This window comes from Copidosoma floridanum, unplaced genomic scaffold (genome assembly GCF_036245765.1).
Source record: "Copidosoma floridanum isolate Cflo_tuat_1 unplaced genomic scaffold, Cflo_Japanese_pri ptg000013l, whole genome shotgun sequence".
Taxonomy (NCBI): domain Eukaryota; kingdom Metazoa; phylum Arthropoda; class Insecta; order Hymenoptera; family Encyrtidae; genus Copidosoma; species Copidosoma floridanum.
Genome location: NW_028321890.1, coordinates 6,448,493 through 6,472,931, shown reverse-complemented (window position 1 = coordinate 6,472,931; position 24,439 = coordinate 6,448,493). Strand labels below are relative to the sequence as shown.

General features: G+C 40.5%; 1 protein-coding gene across 1 annotated transcript; it reads right to left on the bottom strand.

The window, feature by feature from the left end:
* Positions 1-8,095: 8,095 nt before the first annotated feature.
* On the bottom strand, positions 8,096-8,962 carry LOC149374816 (uncharacterized). Its single transcript, XM_089591732.1, has 4 exons — positions 8,870-8,962; positions 8,629-8,707; positions 8,417-8,571; positions 8,096-8,299 (listed from the first exon to the last, which is right to left on the bottom strand). The coding sequence occupies exons 1-4, from the start codon at positions 8,960-8,962 to the stop codon at positions 8,096-8,098; spliced, it is 531 nt and encodes a 176-aa protein (XP_089447858.1).
* Between the last annotated feature and the right edge of the window lie 15,477 nt (positions 8,963-24,439).

Sequence of the window (24,439 nt, the reverse complement as noted above, 5' to 3'; positions counted from 1 at the left end):
GCTCTTTCTACCACAGAATTTTTGAAGATGTACACTTAGAAAAATTAAAGACTACAAGATTTGATACAGAAAAGGAAACGAAAGTTACTGTGATAACAGATGTTAATTTCAAAATGTTTTAAGTGGATTGAAAGGGATGGTAAAGTAAATTATAAATCTAAATTATCGTCAATAGCCTGTGTCGATAACTATAAAGTTTTTATTGTTTGTTAAACATTGGAAGCAAAATCAGAAACACCTTGGATCATAATCCTTATAGAGCACCATTATTTATGACTATACAAAGTTTAGAATAAACGTGTGAATAAAAACTTGAAAATTTCTTGCACCAAAAGAAAAAAAAGTAGTCAGTGCAAAAATTTCTAAAGCTGTCATTTACAAGTTGACTTAAACTTTGTATAGTAATAAACATTAGTGGCACGTGGGGCATATGATTTTGGGTCTTGTCGATCGTAAATTTATTTTTGACAATATTTAAAATACTTACAAGCTTAGTGATAAAAGTATTATCATGAAAATGATCAACGATCAAATGGCTATGGTACTGACACATAAGGTAAATATAAATGGTAAAAAAAATAGGCACTGAATAGAATTATTTATGACAGTAGTATATCAAAAGGTCATCTTACAAATATGTCACGTCAACAAAACCAGAAGTCTTATGTCAATGGTAAAAGCATAGTCGAAGCACAATGGCTGAAAATTGCTAAAAATCGTAACATTTTATTTTTAGAGCAAATTTGAAGTATTTTAAGGAGTTAAACGGGGATTTTGAAAAAGACAATTAACGGAAACAAAACCAGTCTATTAAAAAAATAAAGATATATTTTGTAAGGTTTTCCGTTCTTTTTAAAAAGTAACAGGTTAATTCCAGAAGTATAAAAAAAGTTAAATCTCTGTAAAACAAGAAACTAGGCTTAAGTAATCTACAGTAAAAGGTTAAGGAAGTTTCATGCGCTTTTAGTATGTGTCTTAAGAAGAATCGTAACTACAAAACTAACATACTAAAACGGTGGTACATACTACAGTTCTCATTTAAATGATGGACACTACAACAATTCCAACTGCCATTTTCAACATGTGTAATATTTCGAATACTACTTATTCCAAAGTATCTAACGAAATAAAAAATTGCAAAAGTATTTTGATAATAAAAAGTTAGTCAAGTTTGTTGCAAGAACACAGAGTTGTAATTTGCTAAAAGTAAGTAACTACCCAAATAAGTATGTTATTAACAGTATTTAAGAAAAAAGGTTTTACGAAACAATGTCAAAGATTTTCAAAATGGTACAATAAGATCAGTAATGTAATTTTGTCAAGTTTATTGACATGCTAAAGAGTTGATATTCACTTAAAATAATTAAATAAAAGAATAAATATTATTTTTTGAACATTAAACAAGAAAAAAACGTTACTAAACAAAATTTAGAATTCGCGAAGTAGTAATACGACAAAAAATATCTTTTCGACACGCCGTGCACGGGGACCTTGATTATGAGCCATCTGTTGTAGCTCTAAAAACCGTGATTTATACACGTGACTCATAACTCGTGCTGTGCACTCGTGCGAGTGCGTGTGCACGTCGAGATCTTTGCAAGGCCACATTAGATGGCTCATAATTTCGTTCCCCGCACACGATGTGTCGCAAAGTTGTATACACCACACGTGCGAGAGGTTAGATGATTAATACACGCGTGTCTCTTTGCAAACTCGCTAGCGCTCGTATGCATACCGACATGCGTGCGTAAATCACCTTCCTTGCACACTAGTATTGTAATGTACTATAGTATTAATAAATTATAATAAATCCTTATGACAATCATTGCAATACTCATACAATACTTAAATAAGGTAAATATTTCATTACAGAGAAAAACATGTTGATAATTTTTTAAAGTAATTATTTGTTGTGGATAATAATTTAATTTACATGCTGATTTATTAGTATTGAACAAAGAATATTCGTGAACTGAATGCGCACAATCACTTCTTCTTAAGCGTGAGAATAAGAATAATGCTGGCAGCGCTCGCTTCCTAAAGGTAGGCACAGCAACAGGTAGGGAGCAAGAAACGGTGCGCTTTTGGTACACATGGCTAACCCGTCCGTTAGAGCAGCTGCTGTTTGCACCTGTAAGCTTGTTTTGAGCTTTGACCTGAAGATCACGCCACATATGGATCAATGACAGTGATAAAACTAAAAGAAGAATTACGAAAAAGAAGCATCTTATTGAAGAGAAAAAAAAATCGAGTTGACTGACAGATGTATCATGACAAAAACGATAATTTTGAAAATGATGTTAAAGAAGAATACAGTACCGAAGATCAGACCATACAAACTTTAGTAGCACATTTGTATAATGATATTAATGCAGCAAATCTTCTGCCAAATTTAAAAGACCAACATATTGATCTATACTTAGCACTCTTTAACACAAAAGGAGGGTTGTAGATGAAATGTATACTAATGCATATTTTCATTTTATTTATTATGGTGCCGAAGGTACTGGAATAAATTGGAGTTAAGGGGGCTCCTACGACTACTGCTGAGGTCAAAGACAAACAAAAAATAAAGTTTTGTTTTTCAATAAACAAATGTGTCTGAAAATCATTATGATATTTTTAATAACGTATGAAGTGGGAAAAATGATATTTATGTGTGTAGTTTAACTTTGTACGAAAAAGTAATTATTGTTTTGACCAGTCTAGTGCATACGAAGGTACACCACCAGACCAGACCGCCTGTGTTGGTGTAGTATAGCGATGTAATATATAGGTATATGGTATATACATGTCATGAACAAGTACGTCTGCTACTGACCTCCCGGACACTATTTATTTATTTCCATCACAAATATCTCGCTAAAATGATCCTTTATCCACAATTTTTAATACAGAATATTACAGAGGAAGACTTCATCTACAAAACCTATATATTCAGTCTGCTGGGACATTTAATTTAGGTTTATTATAAACGAAAACAAATTATTTTTCACGCTGCCCCATAGGAACACGTGCTAATAGTTACAACTTTGAGCTCGGATTTCTCAAAATTTTGACCCATTCGAAATATAATTTAGACCACTATTAAATTCAGTAGACTTTTATTTACAAGAAATAATATATCTCTGTTTGGGGACTTTCGTGAAGGAGCCCCCTTAAATTAGAATAGTTCTTTTTCTTTTCCCAATAAAAATTTATAGGTCATCTGTACTATGTTGCATCGAAGTGTTATGCTAAAAACAGAAAAGATGTGTGTTATCAGATGAATATAAGCACTGATATAGATGGTGAGATACGAGAAAGCAGCTATGAGTGCACTGTTGGGCATTCAACCAGTGCTCATTGCAATCATGTTTGTGTGACGTTGCTTGTTGTAAGGGATGATCGCTTCAAAAAAGTAATAGTCATGAACAAGTCAACCACCTAAATGTTGCAAACCTTTCACTATCCAATCAAGTAGCACCTTGGCTTTCCTATCACAGTTACAAATACGTGTACCAACCAAGCCAGTCCAAGAAAAATCAAACTTGTCCACATTTTTAAAATAATGGTAATGATGATTATTATGTTTAGTACACTACTTATTTTGAAAATTTTGTAAAATAATTTGGTCATTGTAGCAAGGCAATTAAACAGTTAATGGAATCTTCAAACCCCTATGATGTTTCCAATGAACAAGATAATGTAAAACTTTATGTAAAGTACAGCTTGATGAAAAACTTATTTTTACTAAAAGTGTCAGAATCTGATATTCAAAGGATAGAGGCAGAGACTAAAGGGCCAAAATAAAAATAAAAAACTACTAATGATCGTGTACTTAGAAAAAGAGTCATTTAGTTATTTAAAAAAGTATTGTTGCAAAATAAGTGACAAGTTAAGGGAGTTGGATCGCTCCCACTGGGAGGTGATGGGAAGCATGTGTATATGCAGAAGACACTGTAATAGGATCTGTTGTACTAACCTAGCCTAAAAACGTCCGCTCTCTCAATTACGGAAAATGCATTACCATTATACTTGCCAGGACTCGATAATGTATAAAAAATATGCTTCAAAAAAATTTCAGGATTCTCTTCCAGGGACCTAGTTTCTTATAGTATAAATCAAACAGCATAAGTACTTTTTGTATGGCAGATAACAAATAAGGAAAGAATGGTATGATTAATCTGATCTTCTTTTGATAAAAGTGTGCTATAAATTTTTGAAATGAGAGATTTTAATGGTGTAGCATTAAAGTATAAGGTCTCATTAAGGCCTGTAAAAAGTTTGAGATCATAATTTTAAGTAGAACGGTTTTTAGAAGTGATTTTGTAAAAAGCCATCGTACTACGTAAAATGTCAAGCTGACGGCAGACAGCGTACTCAGTGCATCTATCTACCTTGTCTACCGCATGAATGTAACATACAAGCTGGAAACCAATTTGTTTACGATTGTGCAAATATCTTCATAACTGCAGACGCGATTTTATTGCAACTTTGCCCGTATACGAATGAGCTTTTAATAAATAACATATCAGTTTTTCAAAAGATTATCACTGTGTGAAGAGTAATAGGTATTTTTTTACAACTTTTTTCATCACTTACATTTAAGTCCATGTTAAAGACGACGAAAAATGGAAATTTCATGCATTTTTCTCTCAAAATCAGTGGACGCGGTTGTGATCAAATTTGGTGACTAAATCTACAATGTTTTTTTACAACACATTTTTTTTTTTTAACATTTCCATCGTTAAGTGAATTGCAACCCAACTCCCTTAAGCCTTGCGACTTATTGAAAATAAAAGATCATTGTTTTATCGGTGCAAGTCCTGATGGCCTTTTGGAAGAGTTAACGGTTATGAAAGTTAAGTGTCTATATACATCAGTTACTATCTTATAATTAGTCCTAACCATGTTCTTTACTTGTATAAAAACAATAGTGGTAGTTTTAGTTTGAAAAAAGACCACTGATACTGTTTTCAAGTACAGGGTCAAATGATAGTAACTGGCAAAGTGTTCTGCGATTTTTTTGATTTTTGGTATGTTCGTACAAATCGCTAGTCCGAGAAAGTATTCATAGAGATGTCTAATTCATGAAGAAAATATGAAAATATTATCAAAACTGACTGACTTCAATAATATGTTTTTGGAACCAGCAATAATACACACGTATTTGTTCAGAGATGACAATAAGTATTTATAAAAAGTGTCAAACACTTATTCACTAGCATAAGACGATCATTAAAATGACTTACAATAATGTTACTTATTAATTTAAAAAATATAACATACAAAAACTAATTTTGTTTCAATTTTAAATAAGTCATAAAAGAACTAAGCTTCCAAGAATCACATTTTAAATATCTGAAATTGTAAATGGCTTTTCTTATAACTCTTAGACATATTTATTTTTCATAATGCATTGCCAAATATTACACAATATAAAACAAACTTTTCTTGTTTTAGTAGCAATTGGCCTATAATTGTTATGTAACTTTGTGGACATAACTTTTTATGTTTTCAACAAACAAATTGATCGTTCAATGTGTACCTGTATTTAGAAAGCTTTCTATCCTTAAACAACTGCTCATAGTTGAAACTATTTGAACCACTATCTGATATGATTACATTTTCAGGGCCACACTTACATTGAAGCCCACATCGTTTAACTATTTGTCGATCATTAGTGAAACCTCCGTATAAATTGCTACAAAATGATAGTCATCCTCAAGGAGTACTTTTAATAATGGCTTTCAAGTAGTATCATCTTTGTAGTAGCTAAAAGTTGCCTGCTATACTTTAGGAAGGCTTGCAGGTTCAGTGTGCATCTAAGTATCATCGATTATACCTCTTGTGTGGGGTAAATGAGCCTTAAAATGATGTGACATGCAATACTGCACAAACTGTTTTCTCTTCCAAAGATTAATTTTGGACCATTTATGTACCATAAAAGTAATCTAAGTTTAGACAATTTTATCAGCAGCAACTTTTAGAACATAAAAAAAATTCCCAAGAAATCTTCAGTTTAGTACTTCCGGAGTTTCCACGTTAAAAATAATTAGTTTTTTTGAGACAAACGGCCATTTTACCTGCAATCTGCTATTTTTAAGCAAAACACCAATTCTTTAGGACTGTGAACAACTAATGAGAATACATCTACTTTTTCAGGCCAATAAATTTTGAAATAACATTTGAATCGTTCTTAAAAATCATCTATGTCAAACTAAGATCTTCTCGCTGGTGCACAGCTGTTCACCGTTATAGTCGAACACTGAGGCTTTTTACTATAAGTTGTTTCTTGACAATCTAACACGTTACATGAGAATTCAGTGCTTAGGTCAATGACTGTCTCCTCTGTTTCCATTTTTATTGTAACATTACGTCACTTTGTTTCGCGGTTCCATCGATGCGGATTTAACGAGGCGGAATTCGCAACCTCAACCAGGCCTGTGTGGCCTAAGTACCCTTTGCAATACTTCCTGTAAAGTATGTGCGTGGGTCTCGCTCTCTAAAATACCACTGGGGTCCAGTATCGCGACGACCTTGGATGTCGTTGCCTTTCGCGTCGACTTTAACATAACACAGGGGGGACATGTCACACACAGAGGATAATAAGCACTCGTTAGTATTATAATAAAGCCAAATATGTATTTAAAACAATCTAAAAAGCCAATCAAAATACATTATACTAGCGGGTGTATGCGCGTAAGTGTGTGTGTGTGTATGTATGTACGCATGTCTGCACGTTAAGCCCGAATACTCGACGAACTCGCGGCGCACTCTCGCAAACCGGGCAGACACGCGGGCTCATTAAAGGCCGCTGCCCTTTACAATAAACTACCTATTGGCAGCTTCTCACAGCGTCTCGGGGTTGCTTCTTGCCGATGCCTTTGATAGGCCGAGACCATGGACGCTGACAAAGCGGGTACACTGAGGCCAGTAGACGTCCCTACTAGCTGCGTTGGAAGGTCAAGGTCGTCAGAGCTGGCCTTGGTTCTACCTTGTCAGCAGGGTCAGAAGCCAGTTTACAGAACGAGACACTGCACTGCGACATCACACCGCCATTACATCGTGGATCACCACCAAGGATCGCAGATATCCGCGGTATCAGCAGAAATCACACTACGCTTCTCACGTATCAAAAAAACTAAACTCAACAATTTTGCTTCTCACGTAAAATCGGCCCAAAATCTTGCTTCTCGCGCTCCTAAAGGTCCAAGCTAATCTAATCTCTTTTTTACTTTTTTCCCTTTTCCCTCTCTTCCTAACTGTCCTCTTTTCTTTTCCTCTTTTTTCTCTTTCCTTATCGGTTCTAGCGTACCGATGATGGCTCGACGGTATCTCACCGTTACACCCCCCGACTAGATGTTGGACACCAGAGGTATCCAACTCTACCTCCTAGGCACTATTTAGAAAGGCTCTGGGAATAATAACTGGGAGAGAGGAGAAAAAAAACAGGGTCAGTTTAGGTAGAGGCGCTTACAAAACTAACGTCTCGTTAATTGTCAAGGTCGCTAGTATTGCACGTTATTTGGCGACGGACCCGTTGCTTAGTCGCGTGCTCAGACTTCTTTGCGTGGTCTGCCATCGCTCGCGGGTGTCTTAGGCACAGCGGATGGCTTCAACACTACGGTCGCTTTACGCGGGTTGCCTCGCTTACATCATTTAGGCTCGCATTAGGTGGGTCACGCTTTGCCTGTGCGCCGCTTTCCAACGGTGGTTGAGGGGCTCTGACTACTTTTTCTCTGGACCCCGAGTCGTTAAAAGGGGGGTCTTCTCCCACCGTCACTGAGGCTCTATTACAGTCATGTAGTTTGGCGGAAACTTCTTGTACCATGAAACCATACCAAGGAACCACACACGCCGTTTCAGACTCTTCGGAGCTGGAAATGCTGTTTTTGGCTCTAACTTAACCACCGACAGAACTCGATTTTTTCTAGAATGAGGGTGAGTCCTGCGTCACAAATGTGGTTTAGTACGTGTTCTAGCCATTTCAGATGCTCCTCAAATGTCTCCGTGATAATTATTACATCATCGAGGCAGGTAAACGCACATGGCTCGAGCTCTGGCCCAATGTCGCAGTTGATCAGTCGCTGGAACGTAGCCAGCGCATTACTCAGGCCAGCAACCATTGGAATTGAACCAGTCCTTTGCCTGGCACCGTAAACACCGTTATCGGCTTATCCTTCTTGGCTAGCGGAATTTGATGGTACGCGCTGCTGAGATCGAGGGTCGAAATAAAACGTGCCCAACTCAGCTTGCGCAGGATCGTGTCCATGTAAGGCAAAGGGTACGCGTCGGGTACTGTCACAGCATTTACCTTCTGGTAGTCAACACAAAGTCAGTACTTCCTGTCTTTTTTGCGTATCATGACCACCGGACTTGCCCAGACACTATTAGACGGTTCGACCACGACACTTCCGAGCATCTCACTCACATAGGCGTGTATGATCTCTTGGATTTTGTCCAAAATAGGGTCGCACTTTTGCTTGATAGATCGCAAGGTCGTAACCTTGATCTCATGCTCGACCCACGCAGTGCATCCTAGAGGAGCTTCATACTCCACGTATCGGTCCAAGGGTGTCTGCAACCCTTCTTGTTGCTTAGACAAAATTTCGTTGAGCCCTATGGTGGTGAGTCAGACCTCACCTGATGCCGTCAGACCCGCTTCCTCCAGAGAAATCTTGATCCCTTGTCCTTTTATTATCCGGACCCTATCGACTAAATCCTGGATGGTCTCAAAAGCGTTGATGAAGTTAGCGCTGACATACTAATGTGCATCTAACTCGGGCAGTCCTATTACGTCCACGTCTCGTTCCACCCCTCCAAGCTCGGAGGGTAAGGGGACGAGGCCTTAGGTGGGTCACGGTCGTCTGTCAGCCATCGCCACGCTTTCCAGCTTGAGACGTAGTTGACGACCGCAGGCGTTCGCTATCTGGATTCCAACTGCTCGCATAACAGTGTGTGTAGCTCCAACGCTCATAGCTTGTATCCGGCTACTTCAGGAGAATGAGCCAATTTCTTTGGCAGCTTCTCGATTGCCTTTCGAAGGGCAGCTTGTTCGCTGTGGATGGACGCTATCTTTTTCGAGCTTACGCTCACAGATTGTATCTTGCTGATACCAGCAATCTTGGGCTGTTTCCTAACCTCCAAAACCTTTAACTTGGGCTTGTACGCCAGTTCTGGCAAGTAAAAGTGTTCGGGTGGGGGTTGCTCCTGCAACGCACTTCTAAATTTCAGGAGGTGCTCAGCCTCAGTGGCTTTTCGTAGCAGCTCTGCCAGGCTGCACACCTCGTCTTGTCGAACTTGATCCTGTAGTTCGGGTCGCATGTTCCTGTGAAACAGATCCAGTTGACGTTCGACGGGCCACGGAGGTTGAATTCGCTGCACGATATTCTTAATCTGTATTATGAAGTTTCGTACTAGCTTACCAGCGTATTGGGTGCGTATTTGCACATCCGAGGTTAGACGGCGCTGTACCTCCTTGTCTGAGACATACCACTCGTGCCCTTTGACTACGAAACTAGCTCAGCTGATCCACTTGTCGCATTCGTTGTAGAACTATGTCGCTACCATGCTGGTCATAAGCTCCAGTAGAGCTGGGAAAGGTTCATCTTCCGTCAATCAAGATGCTGTGCGGCACTCCACAATGCGCGTGAGGAAGGTGTCAAAGTTGTCGTGATTTTTATACAGCTTTTTTCTTCCTATAGGTCTCGTAACCCTCTTGTTACCTGAGAAATTGTGTTTCCTTATTTTATGATGTTCTTCGACACACATCTCATGTTGAATTATATTTCGGCACTCATCTCATGTTTGAAGAACTTCGTTCTTACGGTGGGTCTCATAAGCCATTTATACCTCCTTAGTTGTTTCTTTTAATTTTGATATTTTTTTTATACTCCTTTATTTTACTTTTATTTTTATTTTCTTATTTAATCTTCTTTTTTTGTTTCATTTTTTTGTATCTTATTAATCTTTTTTAAGGCTTTTATGATTTTATTCAAATTTTTTTTTATTTTTCATTCTATTACTTTTTTATCTTTGTTTTTTTTTTCAATTCATTTCCTTCTTTTCATTTTATTTCTTTTATATCAGTTTCCTAAGAATATTATATTCTTTATTTTTGTTTATTTAAATGTTTCTTTCGATTTTACTCTCTTTTTTATAGTTCATTTTTTAAGTATTTTAATATTTTTTTTCATTTTTTTTTTTTTTAGCATTTTACATTACTTTTTTTTATTTTTTTTTTTACTTATTTTTTTTGTTTTGATTTCTTATCTTGTTTTTTATTTTTATTTTGAATTGTTTATCATTGCATTTTGCTTACTTCGTCAACTCCTTTGACTATTTTGATTTTAATTATAATAACCCTAACCCATTTCAAATGAATTTATTAACAACAAAAATTATTTTCTAAGCACTGCATCACTTATTAACGACATGAAGGCCATAGCATTATTTAAATTTCGAAACATTTAGCTAAAAAAACTAGAACTTTAAATAAAAAGTTGCAAGTAGAAGAAGAATTGCAAACCAAGAGTTGTAACTCTTCTTTATTCTAGTGGCAACTTCCAGTTGCAACTCTTTTTTAAGTTGCAATTTCCAGTTTTTAGTTTTGGCTTTTTTTTAGCTAAATATCTTATAGTCAAATAAATGCTAAGGCTTTTAAGTCGCAAGTAAGGATACAGCGGACTGCCTAGAAGGTATATTTAGTTGTAAAAAAATAATTATGCTTATCTAGGGCCTAGCAAATGGAAATTTAAAAAAATACTTTTAGAAAATTGTTTTAACAACTAAAATAAACATTCAGACAGTCTTCTATATATATCTCTACAGACAACTCGAAAGCCATGGCATTACAAAAAATTTAAAAATATTAGAATAAAAATCAGCCCAAGCTCTAAACGCCCGTACCACCGTAAGTCATAGATAAATTAAACCAGTAGATAGTGGGTACTTGGGCACCTTAAAAATAATGTTATATTTCGGTAACATTTTGTACCAAACAATGTATGAATGAAAATACCAAAAAAATATCTTGTATGAAACGATTTTTTAAATAACCCTATGCAATGTATCGCAGGTGGTGCAGTTATTATTTGAACTTTGATATTTGGTAATTTGGTGTGGCTTTAGTGAATATTGTAATATCAAATAAATATTTAATTATTTGCAACATGTTATGTAGATAAAAAAAAAAAATATTAAAGCCATGGCACGACGAGCTGACCGGATGGCCAGTACAAGACTGTGTGTTTGATCTTTAATAGGGTACTATAATATCATCACATGGTAGTGAATGTCGCTGCAGGACGTATATCGCACGGAGGGTCTTCGATAGCTATTATTGAAACGTGTATTGGTTAAAGCATAAAAAACACCCACAAAAAATTGCAGATCGTTTAACTGTACAGTTTTTGAATATTTAATTTGAAAAAAAACTTTCATTCATTATTTAACCTTATGGAAGAATCACGTAAGGTTGCATTCATAAAGAAGTAATCTGTTGAAACCTCCCAATGTTTTGCATAAAAGATTATTTTTATATTAACCTATAAAATTCTAAAATTGATTCACAAGGTTTTTTTTAATGAAATAAGAAAAAAAGGGTTAAGTATTTGTAAAAGTTCATATGTATTAGTATATTCATGTAAAAAAAATAATTGCCAGCGTTGCTACATATTTGTGCTCCTCCTACCTCTCTAAACTTTCCCCCCCCGCTATCTGTGATAAACGTCTTTAGTTAAAAAAATTGCTTTAGTCTCGAATACAAAAATTACGGAAGAATAAAATCTAATAAAAGTTATTAACTCAATTTATAGAACCTCGCGTGAAAAAACCATTAATAAACGAACGATTAAAATAATATAAGACAGTTGGAAAAAAATTATAAAACTTTGAAAAAAATTAAAAAATTGTAAAAATACTTATTTATTGATTAACTTAAAGTTAACAAATAAATAAAAAATTTTATAAATATTTATTAGTTCATGGAAAAGGTGCTGCTATTAAAAAATTATCTCATATGTTTGAAAAATAATTATGTAGTGAAAAAAAAAATCAATTTAATAAATAATTGAATAATTTTCATAACATATTATAGAACTGGATCAATTAATAATTACTAAATGAATATTTGAATTAAAATTCAGTCTTGAACCAGCGTATAAGTAGAAAAAACCGAAATTCTCATGTTGGGAGTGCTCATATAAGAGTGGGTAAGATACTTGGCTTGTATACAGAAGGTGAAGGGTTCAAATCTCTTGGAGTTTTTTTTTTTTTTTTTTTTCAATACTTGTTGAAGAAAAAAATTTAAAGTTGAATCAAAACTATTATGCAAAAAAAAAATGATTTAATGGATCATTAATATCTTGTTATGCGTGCTTTGATGGTGTAGTGTTAAGGTGAATAGCGGGGCTGGGCAAAACGGGGAGTGATGAGAGAAGGTGTGCTGGAGACTAGCGCAGCACGGTTGGAAGAGACAGGGTGAGAGGAAGTGCGTAGGGGACTGATGGCGAGGGTGATGGAGTAAGGGGAGAATAAGAGGAATTAGGAGGAACCGAGTTTTAGTAAGCAACTTCCGTTTCATGGAAATCTGTCTTTTTTTCAATTTCAGCCCCCCAAGTACGCAACATAAAGAACTTCGTTCTAAAAAATCATTTGTATTTTCTGTATCCATCTTACTTTTAGATGGTACGTGAGTGAAAGTCTGACCGTCAATATCTTCACCTGAATCACATGTTTCAGTGCTTGCATCAGAATTATATTGATTATAAGTATCCCTCTCTGAAGACTAAAGAACCATTAGTCAAACTGCTTCTTTTGTTACAAGACACAATTTATAGGCAACACATGCGTCTGATTATTTTAGTTGCAGTATTTTTTATTTAATTAGACAATGTTCGAGATATAGATACACGTAAGACTTTTACCAGACGAATAATGTTAGATAATGTTACCTTTCTTAGAATGATGAATGCATAAGCCATGACAAATTTTTAGTTTAAAATTGGGCTTTCGAATTTTACTAAATCATCAATTATTTAATCTTCTGCTTGAGGAGACCTCAATTATTTTACGTTTATACCAAGATTAACTATGCAATTTTTTAAAATGAAATCTTACCTTACACTTACTAAAACTTTATTAACTATTTACTTTAAGCTCTATTGACAAACTCAAGCTTCATTTACGGTAGTCTACTAACAGCTCTGCTGCCCGTTTGTATACAATTAAAGACACCATTTTGGCTGTGACCACCAGCACCTCCACAGGCCACAGCACGTCTGCGATATAACCTTTGATCAACCAACTCGTCTCCACTCTCATGACAGATTTCCCTCAACTCTCTTGACCAACTTCCATGCTTGGTATTTCCTGACTGTCGTTATTTTCTCTGCTCTTCTATCCCTTAGGGCCCAAAACAAGGAAAGGTACATCTTACTAATATATATAGCAAAGTTGCTAAAACCGTTGTAATTGCTGACCACAAGAACTACTGAACCAATTTTGCTAAAATTTTGCATACTGATTTTTCATAATTCCAAAATGTCTTTCTCATAGTTGTTTTTTTTTTTAAAGGTTATAACAATATCAATAAATAAGCTCAAAATTTTGTTTAAATAGGCTTGCTTTGCGCCGTAGTTCAGTAGAATCCGCTAAGAGGCGTCGAGATAAATTGAAGCCACCCACAATCAAAGATAGTAAAAAGTAGTTATAAAATACCCCATCGAGTTCTCAATTATCGTAGTTGTTTATCAGCAGTAAACCAAGAACAGAGTTATTAGTCGTAAAGCTGGGCATCCCGGCTACCGATAACACTCTTCTTTCATAGCAAACTGAAAACAATTGGTTTTACCCCAATTTGCCAAGATAATCGAGTCCCATAGAAAAATTGGCAACACCAACGTCTCTGGCGAAACACCAGGAGACGTGTCTAGCCAGAGCAAAACCTGCTCCAACACTTCAGAGTTTTGTGACCGTTCTACCATACGGTCTGGTGCCGTCAAAAAACTTTCTACTTCAAATGCAAGCCAGAGAAGACAACCCTGAAGATTACGGGCAGCCACAACAGCCTTCTTCTTAGTGGTCATCCTAACAGCATACCTACAGAGAAGGTTTTCTCTAGGCCCACTTTTCCGACTAAAGATGAGCAGTTGGTTATCTGAGGAACGACTTGCAGACGAGATATCTTCTGGTCAGCTGCGTACCTCCCTCCAGTACGGTATTTGTATACAGATACTCCAAGGATAAGAGTCAAACCACTCGCAGCTAGCTCTCTATCATTAATAAAAATAATAAGGAATAACTGAACATTTTACCACTGGCCCTTAGTATTATTAGGCTTAATAGTATTTACGTTTCCTACTTAACCATCAATTTCATCAGTTCTTTTAAGGGCCACCTACATCTTAAGTATGATTTTCAGAAACGATTCATCGTTAAATAAAAGACTATGTAAGGCCCACCACTGTTAAACCAAGTTAGTCATGCACTAGTAGACATCAAGAGCAGACTTATTTGTCGCAAGGCTGGGAAACTAGGAATCATCAATTTGCTCTAAGGTCTGTGCTGGGAGAATCTAACAGCTACAAAGAAAAAATAAACTTGAGCCAATAGAACAGTCTCCAACGGGCAAGTATCACGAACCAATCTCTTCAACTTAAATCACCAATACAACTGAGTCTGCAAACAAAAAAGGTGCTTAAGACACCAACGTCTTCAATGTTTTACCGGAAGACGTTGGAAAATAGCTCTACAACTAGCTCCAATGCTTTAAACGTTGTCGTTTTTTTCCTGGTTAGTATAATGCTATAATAACAGGCCAGAGAAAATCATCCCGAGGTATAGAGGCAATTACGTTTGCTGGAAACTATAGTTAAGAAAGAGTTTTCTCAAAAAGCTCACAGGTCCTTTTTAGGGTCATAAGGCATTGAAGTACCTTGCCAACAAATATATAACAACCTAATAAACTATTTTAAAAAATCGCCTTTAGTGCTAACAAAAGTGTTAACTATGCAAAAAGTTGCTATAAGTCGAATAGGAAGAAAAACTTTAAATACACTTAATAAATACAATTAAAGACGTCAAGAAAATGTTGCTGAACATTTATTGAGGTTAAAGCTGCATAAAAATCCACAAATAAGTAGTTTTTTTAAGTAAGAGGTCTGCTTTTCACTATAATCCCCATAGTAATCTTTTGAATCTTCCAGTTTTTTAAATAGGTAGAGTATGTATTTGTATTTAAGTGGCGATAAAAAATATAGAAATTGAGCTTCAGGACTTTGTGCTTTGGCAATGAAGTTGTGAGATAAGCAAAAAAAATTTTTTTTAATTATACATTTTTTGTGAGCCTTAAATCTTTACAGCTTTAAAAAATAGCCCTGTTTATATATGATCAAGAGAAACTGCAAACCAACGGCCTTTTAGGGCCAACGACTCTTTTATGGCATAAGAAATGCACGGGAATTTCAAGCATTATCATTTATTTTTCACTTCTTACAGCTTTTCATTTGATTAAATAAACCATATAGATGCCAAGCAAATACATTTTTAGTAAAAAGGTTTTTATTTTAAAAAGTGTCAGAAATAGATATTAAATTTACAGGTAAAAGCATTTGTTAACATTACATGTCAACACACTATACAGTGTTTCGTTAATAAGTCTCAGGCAAAGCTGAGATGGGTGTCACTAGTGTATTAGCGTATGTATTGCTATACGCTATCGTACGTAACATGTCCAAGACCACGATGCCGTCATCCTCGATGGCGATCATTTCTTCTTTCTCAATAGTGTTATGTATGTATTGTGTTGTTTGTGTTGAGTGTACGAAATATATTTAAAAGGAAAAGGGTAAGTTTTATTGCCAATGATCCCTATTTCTCCTACTGACCTCTTACGCTGTGTAGTCAGTGTACACATTCATGTTTAAGTAGGCACTTTTTCCTCTTATAACTTTTGTGTTAACTTTAAAATTTTCTGATGCTCTATCTACCACGTAATTTATTTCCATGTATATTCTTCTTCTTGATTCTAACATATGTACATATAAGGACTTTATATAACAAAATTTACAGAAAAGTGTTTTTCTGTTATTTTTTTTTGTGTTTGTCTTACAGTACACAGTTTTTATTCCTCGATTATTATAAATTACCATGGAAAATATGTATTTTTTTTTCCTTTTTTCCACCAACAATTTACTTTGATAGTTTAGTTAGTATTTCTTTAGCCTGGCTACTATTTTTCACCAATTACCCAGCATATAGATGATTAATGGTCCCATCACTGTAGCGTTTATTGTCATACTGTTTCTTGTGACAGCGATTTCTGTATAATCAACATGTAAACATTTTTGTCAAGTTTAGTTTTAGAAGGCTCCTTATTTTATGAAGACACCTTGAAAATCAGCGTTGTAAGCAAGAAAAGGAAGGTGCATAGTAACACTGTACTGAATTGTTGAACCCAACGTACGGGGGAAAAATGATATGTATAGTTACCAATTGTATTGAATAATTTAATTTATACAGTAATTATATATTGCACCTCTTTGACACATATAACTGCTTGCTTAAAGTAACTTCTTATTTTTTTCTTGGTATCTTTTCCATGAACACAATACTTTGAAACGAGACGTGGACGTCATAGGACTGTCCGAGTTCGACGCTGATTGCTATGTCAGCGCTAACTTGATCAACACTTTCGGGACCATCCAGGATCTAGTCAATAGAGTCCTGGTGATAAAAGGACAAGAGATCAAGATTTCTGTGGAGGTAGCGGGGCTGACAGCATCGGGCGAGGTCCGACTCCCCACCATAGGTCTCAACGAAATTTCGTCCAAGCAACAAGAAGGGTTGCAGACACTCGTAGACCGCTACGTGAAGCGTTAAGCTCCTTTACGATGCACTACGTGGGTCGAGCACGAGATCAAAATCACGACCTTGCGACCTATCAAAACAAAGTGCAACTCTGTTTCAGACAAGATCCAGGAGGTTATATACGCCTACGTGAGTGAGATGCTTGAAAGTGGCGTGGTCGAACCGTCTAATAGTGTCTGGGCAAGTCCGGTGATCATGATACGCAAAAAGGACCGGAAGTATCGATTTTGCGTTGACTACCGGAAGGTCAACGCTGTGACAGTACCCGACGCGTACCCTTTGCCACACATGGATAAGATCCTGCGCAAGCTGAGATGGGCGCGTTTTATTTCGACCCACGATCTCAGCAGCGCATACCATTGAATTCCGCTAGCTGAGAAGGATAAACCGATATCGGTGTTTACGGTGCCAGGCAAGGGACCGTTTTATTTCCAACGGTTGCCATTGGGCTTGAGTAATGCGCTGGCTACGCTCCAGCGACTGATTAACCGCGACATTGGGCCAGAGCTCGAGCCATATGCCTGTACCTGCCTCGATGACACACTAATTGTCACGAAGACATTTGAGGAGCATCTGAAATGGCTAGAACATGTGCTGAAACGCGTTCGTGACGCAGGACTCACCCTCAACCTAGAAAAAAGCGAATTCTGTCAATCAGAGATAAGATACCTCGGTGTCCTTGTAAACCGAGACGGTTTACGTGCGGATCTAGCCAAGTTAAAGCCAATTACGGCATTTCCAGCTCCAAAGAGTCTGAAAATGCGTAGGTGGTTCCTTAGCATGGTTTCATGGTACAGGAAGTTCCTGCCGAATTACTCGACGGCAGTAGAGCCTCAGCAATGGCGGGAGAAGAGCCCCCTTGTAACGACTTGGGGTCCGAAGAAGAAGTGGTCAGAGCCCCTCAACCACCGTTGGAAAGCGGCGTTCAGGCGAAGCGCGACCCGCCTATCGCGAGCCTAAATGATGTAAGAGAAGCTTTCATGCCAGCTGGGCCAAATCGAGGCCGCCCGCGTAAAGCGATCGTAGTGTCGAAGCCATCCGCCGAGGCTAAGACACCTGTGAGCGATGGCAGACCACGCGACGATGTCCGAACATGCGACCGAGCGACGGATCAATCGCCTATCAATATGCGATGGCTGCGGCCCCGTAGAATAAAAAAAATTCAATTTTGTAAGCGCCTACATCCCAACTAATTGTGTTTTCTTCTTTTTCCCCACTTTTTGTTTCTTTTATTTCCTGGGGGCAGTATTGTTACAGAGACGGAGGCAACACACCTTAGCCTGGGCGGTCTTATTAGACGCCTCAGGCACGCCACTGATGAGCAGGAGAGGACCGAGCTGGTCGAGGCCTTTCAACGAGGCCTCAGATCCCAAGTGGGAACAATTCCGTGACTGGCCATTGAGCCCTAAGGCGAGGACGAGGCCGACCCATCGTCGGCGGTCCAACCAACACCAGAGGCCACGGAGGCGCCACAGCTCTTGGCCATCGAGGCCACGGCCGATCCCGACGACGCCTGGGAAGGCATCCTGGAGCGGCTCAACGAGGCCCGGAAATGTGTCGTGACGAGCCGGGAGAAGGCGCTCGCCGCCTTCATGGAGGTCGAGGCCTATGTTTAGGAGCGCGGCTTTACGACCAAGACCGTCAAGGCCGAGAGGATGGCCCTGATCGGCCGCAAATGTTTTGCGGCCTTAAATAACACCTGGGTCGAGGCGCGCCAACTCCTCGCAGAGGAAGAGCGTCGTCGCGTCGAGGAGGCCCGACGCCTTGAAGAGAGGAGGAAGGCGGAAGCCGAGGCTCGGCAACTCTGCCAGGAAACTGAACGCCTTCTGACCAGGGCCCACACAGTGGAGGCGCAAGCGACAGGTAATTCGCTCAGACCCGTCTGCTGCTATATGTGCAATTTAAAAGGCGTCAAGCGCTTCAAGAAGTGCCCAAGGCGCTTGAAGCACAACCGCTTCAAGCGCGTTAACAGAGACTGGGTCCAGGAGTGACTTTAGTAGAGGACCAGCCGATCCATGGCACATCAACATTTTTTTTTCTTTTTCTTTTTTTTTTTTTTTTCTTTTCTTTTCTTTAATAAATTTTACCCCACTTTCTTCTACCCGCCGTGTTTTCTTTCTCCTCGCCCACAGACATCGTCCTTGTAGCCTTCCTGAATGGCGCCTAGGTAGTAGAGTTGGAGACCCCGGTATCCAACGTCTAGTGGGGGGAGTGTAACGGTGCCCCACCGTTAGGCCACGTTAGTAGGCTAGGGCAGGTAGAGAAAGGGGGAAAAAGAGTTCAAGGGACCTAAGTGGGAAAGCGGGGTGGGAAAGTAGGGGTAAAGGAAAAGAGAGGAAAGCCAGGAAAGGAAGCAAGGAGAGACAGATTAGCTTGGGCAAGCGAGCGCGCGAGAAGCGTACAATTTTGTAGTACGACTCTCGTGATCTATTTTTTTTTTTTGCGCTATAAATTTTTGGCACGCGAGAAGTGTCTTCTTTGGTGTTTTTGGGTGCGATGTCCAGAGAATACCAGGTGTGTGCTGGAGGCTGCTGAGAAAGCAGGTGACCCCGAGTTCCACGAGAGGCGGAAGGTTCTCCAAGCCAGAGGGTTAACGCGAGGCTAGCGTCAGTGACCTCGACCTCCAGACACTACCAGTAGGGATGCCTACTGGCCCCAGCGTTTGCACGACAGCTCCTTCGAGACTGAGAGAGTTGTCACTACCTGCGACCGTGAGTACCGGTCCTTAGGCGACCGTTTTATTGTAAAGGGCAGTGGCCCTCGATTAGCCCGCGTCAGTCTGCCCGGTCTGCGTTTTCGCGCCGCGAGCTCGTCGAGAAATCGCGCTCGACGAGCGAGAACTCACACACACACACATACAATACACACCCACGAATACTTTCTATAATTATAACATATTCCCTGAATATACATTTTAATTTTAAAAAATACCCGCGAGAACTACTTCTTTTGATGTGCCTCAATCTTCTCCTTTATGAATAATTATAAACGAATGTCGCGAAAAGCGACGACAGACACCTTACAGCCGCGATACAATATTCTGCAGCGGTGTCTCAGCGCACGAGACCCGCAAAATATTTTACAGGGAGTGTCACCGTTGGGTATCCGGGCAACACAGGCCCGGTCGAAGTGGAGAGACTTCACCTCGTTGATCCGCATTGTGCACCCCGTAACATTGGCACCCGATGAATAACCCACGTTTAGGTATCGCGCGACGTCGTCTACAAGGTAGACGACAAATACTATTGCTGTAGCTATAGCAATAGTAAAGTAGGTGCTGTAGCAGTATAGCTACATCAAAACAAAATAGATCGCGTGTATAGCACGTAGAACACGTAGAACGCGTTAGCATACGTGAGAGACACTGGCAGACTCGTATAGGTCGCGCGTGTAAACAAAGCAGCGGCTTTATTTACGTGACGATTTTAAGTCGCTGCGGACTTCCAGCACTTAAAAATTTGTACTGACGAGTGCAAACGAGAAAGAAAATAATATTTTGAGACGAAATATTTTTTTCGACTGCCAACAAGCTTAGCCTGTGAAATCGGATTTTCACAGGCGGCGAACGCTGATCTACGGCGCAAGTAGAGTACACAGCGCGTATACGACGGTATACAGGTATACACAGCTGTTGGCTTCTCGCGGCTCGTAGAGCGACGAGCAGTAGTGTACGTGTGCAAGGTACACTATACATAACTGTATTTAAAATTGTACCACACACATGCACAAATAAAAAAGAGAGAGTTGAGGGCATCGATATCCCTACAGCTGACAGCTTTAAATATAAGGCTGTTTTGAATTATAAATTTTCTTTAACGCCTTAAGGCAGAAATTTAGGCAGAAAGTTGCGTCCAACTGACGCTTTGGCGCGAATTCCCCCTACCTGTCAGCTCTCTCTCCAAAGCTAATCTCTGCGCTGCGGCACAGTGCACTTACTGCCAGTAGTTTTGTTTGTATAGTGCGACCTTAAGACCATGGCACCGCTACCACAGGATCAAGAGGATAAATTAAGCAATTTCTGCAGGTCGTTAATAAAAGAAGACCTAGGAATCGATTTTCTAGAAAATCCAGAGCTGCTAACGACTGGCAGTTAAGCAGCCAGATCACACCGCGTTAACCAGTGGCTGACGGGGAGATACGTCCCCGAGAATTTTAAACTGGCGGAAGACGTCGACGCAGCCATTAAGTGACGTGTAAAAGCGCGTCACCTCATGGTCACACAGGCCTGCGAGGAGTTTGCAAAAGCAAACGATGACGAAATTGACTTCGAAGCCGTGCACCCGCTACAAATAGTGCGGGACAGTGAGGAGGTGAATAACCTCATAAAAATCATAACGACGGCGGCAATGACAGCCACGCAGGTTAAAACTCTGGATATCCAGACATTGGGGACAAATAAAGATAAGCTTCTTATCAATACGTCCTCACTTGTCAGGAACTCGGACAAAAGTAGAGAAACTCAGTCAGAGCAAGCTCTCAAAAGAGAAAATAGATGGCTGCAAGATAGGCTATTAAAAGCCAATGAAGAGATCGTGAACTTAACGCGAATAAGTTCGGTTATCAAATCGAACCAGAATCAGCCACAAAGGAGTAATGTGACATCCCCAAACGAAAACGCGCCAGCGAAAAGGCGCGAAACTGTATTTGGCGAACAAGCGTTTGCAAATCTCGCAGGTTCACAGGCCACACCATTCGGAAACGGCCGTTACAACGTTGACTTAGCGTCGGCGTCGGCACACATCATAGCGCCACCGCCACCCACGTCAATGGGACATGGATGGCCAGCAAATACAGTCAGTTGGATACAAGCGACATGCCCATCATGCGCAGCAACTAGCGCATATACGTCTTCGGTAAGCTATCCGCAAATGAGTGGGTACTCAACAGCACCACCTGCTCGTACAACGCAGCCACAAGCGTTTACGACGTGGCCCCACACATATACGGTGAGCTCGTCAACACGCCCGACGTACCCATACCTACCCCCACATACGGCTGCACCGGTTGACCCCACACGTTCAGCCTGGTCGGGGGGGAGTCTCCCACCCTTGGCGGAAAGACAGTCGGGGTTAGGTAGGTCATACGCCGACCCCGGATGCCGTGACTTAGGACAAATTTTCCGCCGATGAAACGTAAAGTTCACGGGGGAAAGTCATGACAACTTTGACTCTTTCCTTACGCACATTACGGAATGCCGCACAACTTCGGGGCTTACGGAAGCAGAGCTTTTCCAAGCTCTGCCAGAGCTTATGACTGGCATCGCAGCGACGTGGTTTCGCAACGAATGCGACCAGTGGATCAGCTGGGCTGATTTTGTAGCCGCAGGACAGAAGTGGTATGGCTTAGGCGAAGAAGTGCAACGCCGCCTGATCTCTGATGCGCAAATGCGTACCCAGTACGCTGGTGAGCCCATACGAAATTTCTTAACGCAGATTAAGAATATCGTGCGGCAAATTCAACCTCCATAACTGGTAGAACGTCAGTTGGATCTATTTCACAGGAATATGCGTCCTGAGTTACAGGATCGAGTCTGAAAAGACGAGGTTTACAGCATGGCAGATCTGCTGCGAAGGGCCACTGAAGCTGAACGCCTCTTGGAACTCAGGAGTGCGTTCCGTGAGCCACCCCCACCGGAACATTTCTACTTGCCAGAACCGGCGTACAAGCCCAAGACTAAGGCTGTGGAGGCCAGAAAACAGTCCAAGGTTGCTGGTATCAGCAAGACGCAACCTGGAAGCGCAAGCTCGCAAGAGATAACTGCCCTTCGAAAGGCAATCGAGGAGCTGCCAAAGAAAGTGGCTAATCCTCCTGAAGTAGCTGGGTACAAGCTACACGCGCAGTACGACCCTGGCGCTACACACACTGTCATCCGAGCAGTCGGGATCCAGATAGCGAATGCCTGCGGTCGTCAACTACATCTCACGCTGGGAAGCGCGGCGATGGCCGACAGATGACCGGCACCCACCTTAGGCCTCGTCCCCCTACCCTTCGAGCTTAGAGGGGTGAAACGAGACGTGGTCGTCATAGGACTGTCCAAGTTGGATAATAATTGCTATGTCAGCGCTAACTTGATCAACGTTTTCGGGATTGTCCAGGATCTAGTCAATAGAGTCCTGGTGATAAAAGGACAAGAGATCAAGGTTCCTCTGGAGGTAGCGGGGCTAACGGCATCGGGCGAGGTCCGACTCCCTGCCATAGGGCTCAACGAAATTTCGTCCAAGCAACAAGAAGGGTTGCAGACACTCGTAGACCGCTACGTGAAGCGTTAAGCTCCTTTACGATGCACTACGTGGGTCGAGCACGAGATCAAGGTCACGACCTTGCGACCTATCAAAACAAAGTGCAACCCTGTTTCAGACAAGATCCAGGAGGTCATACACGCCTACGTGAGTGAGATGCTCGAAAGTGGCATGGTCGAACCGTCTAATAGTGTCTGGGTAAGTCCGGTGATCATGATACGCAAAAAGGACCGGAAGTATCGATTTTGCATTGACTACCGGAAGGTAAACGCTGTGACAGTACCCGACGCGTACCCTTTGCCTCACATGGATAAGATCCTGCGCAAGCTGAGATGGGGGCGTTATATTTCGACCCTCGATCTTAGCAGCGCATACCATCGAATTCCGCTAGCTGAGAAGGATAAACCCATATCGGTGTTTACGGTGCCAGGCAAGGGACTGTTTTATTTCCAACGGTTGCCATTGGGCTTGAGTAATGCGCTGGCTACGCTCCAGCAACTGATTAACCGCGACATTGGGCCAGAGCTCGAGCCATATGCCTGTACCAGCCTCGATGACACACTAATTGTCACGAAGACATTTGAGGAGCATCTGAAATGGCTAGAACATGTGCTGAAACGCGTTCGTGACGCAGGACTCACCTTCAACCTAGAAAAAAGCGAATTCTGTCAATCAGAGATAAGATACCTTGGTGTCCTTGTAAACCAAGACGGTTTACGTGCGGATCTAGCCAAGTTAAAGCCAATTACGGCATTTCCAGCTCCAAAGAGTCGGAAAGGGCGTAGGCGGTTCCTTAGCATGGTTTCATGGTACAGGAAGTTTCTGCCGAATTACTTGACGGTGGTAGAGCCTCAGCAATGGTGGGAGAAGAGCCCCCTTGTAACGACTTGGGGTCCGAAGAAGAAGTGGTCAGAGCCCCTCAACCACCGTTGGAAAGCGGCGCTCAGGCGAAGCGCGACCCACCCAACGCGAGCCTAAATGATGTAAGAGAGGCTTTTGGGCCAGCTGGGCCAAATCGAGGCCGCCCGCGTAAAGCGATCGTAGTGTCGAAGCCATCCGCCGCGGCTAAGACACCTGTGAGCGATGGCAGACCACGCGACGATGTCCGAACATGCGACCGAGCGATGGGTCCATCGCCAAATGACGCGCGATGCTTGTGACCTCGACAACTAACGAGATGTTAGTTTTGTAAGTGCCTCCACCCAAACCGATCCTTTTTTTTTCTTTCTCTCCTTTCTCCCAGTAATCGTCCCTAGAGCCTTCCTGAGTGGCGCCTAGGAGGTAGAGTTGGATACCTCCGGTATTTAACGTCTAGTCGGGGGGTGTGATGGTGAGATACTGTCAAG

Excerpts from the sequence above, each read along its gene's own strand:
- LOC149374816 (XM_089591732.1), bottom strand. The coding sequence starts at position 8,962 with ATGAGCGTTGGAGCTACACACACTGTTATGCGAGCAGTTGGAATCCAG. Across the intron at positions 8,708-8,869 it reads TACGTCTCAAGCTGGAAAGC|GATTTAGTCGATAGGGTCCG; the intron begins GTGGCGATGGCT and ends GAGACCATCCAG. Across the intron at positions 8,572-8,628 it reads AGCGGGTCTGACGGCATCAG|GGTTGCAGACACCCTTGGAC; the intron begins GTGAGGTCTGAC and ends AGCAACAAGAAG.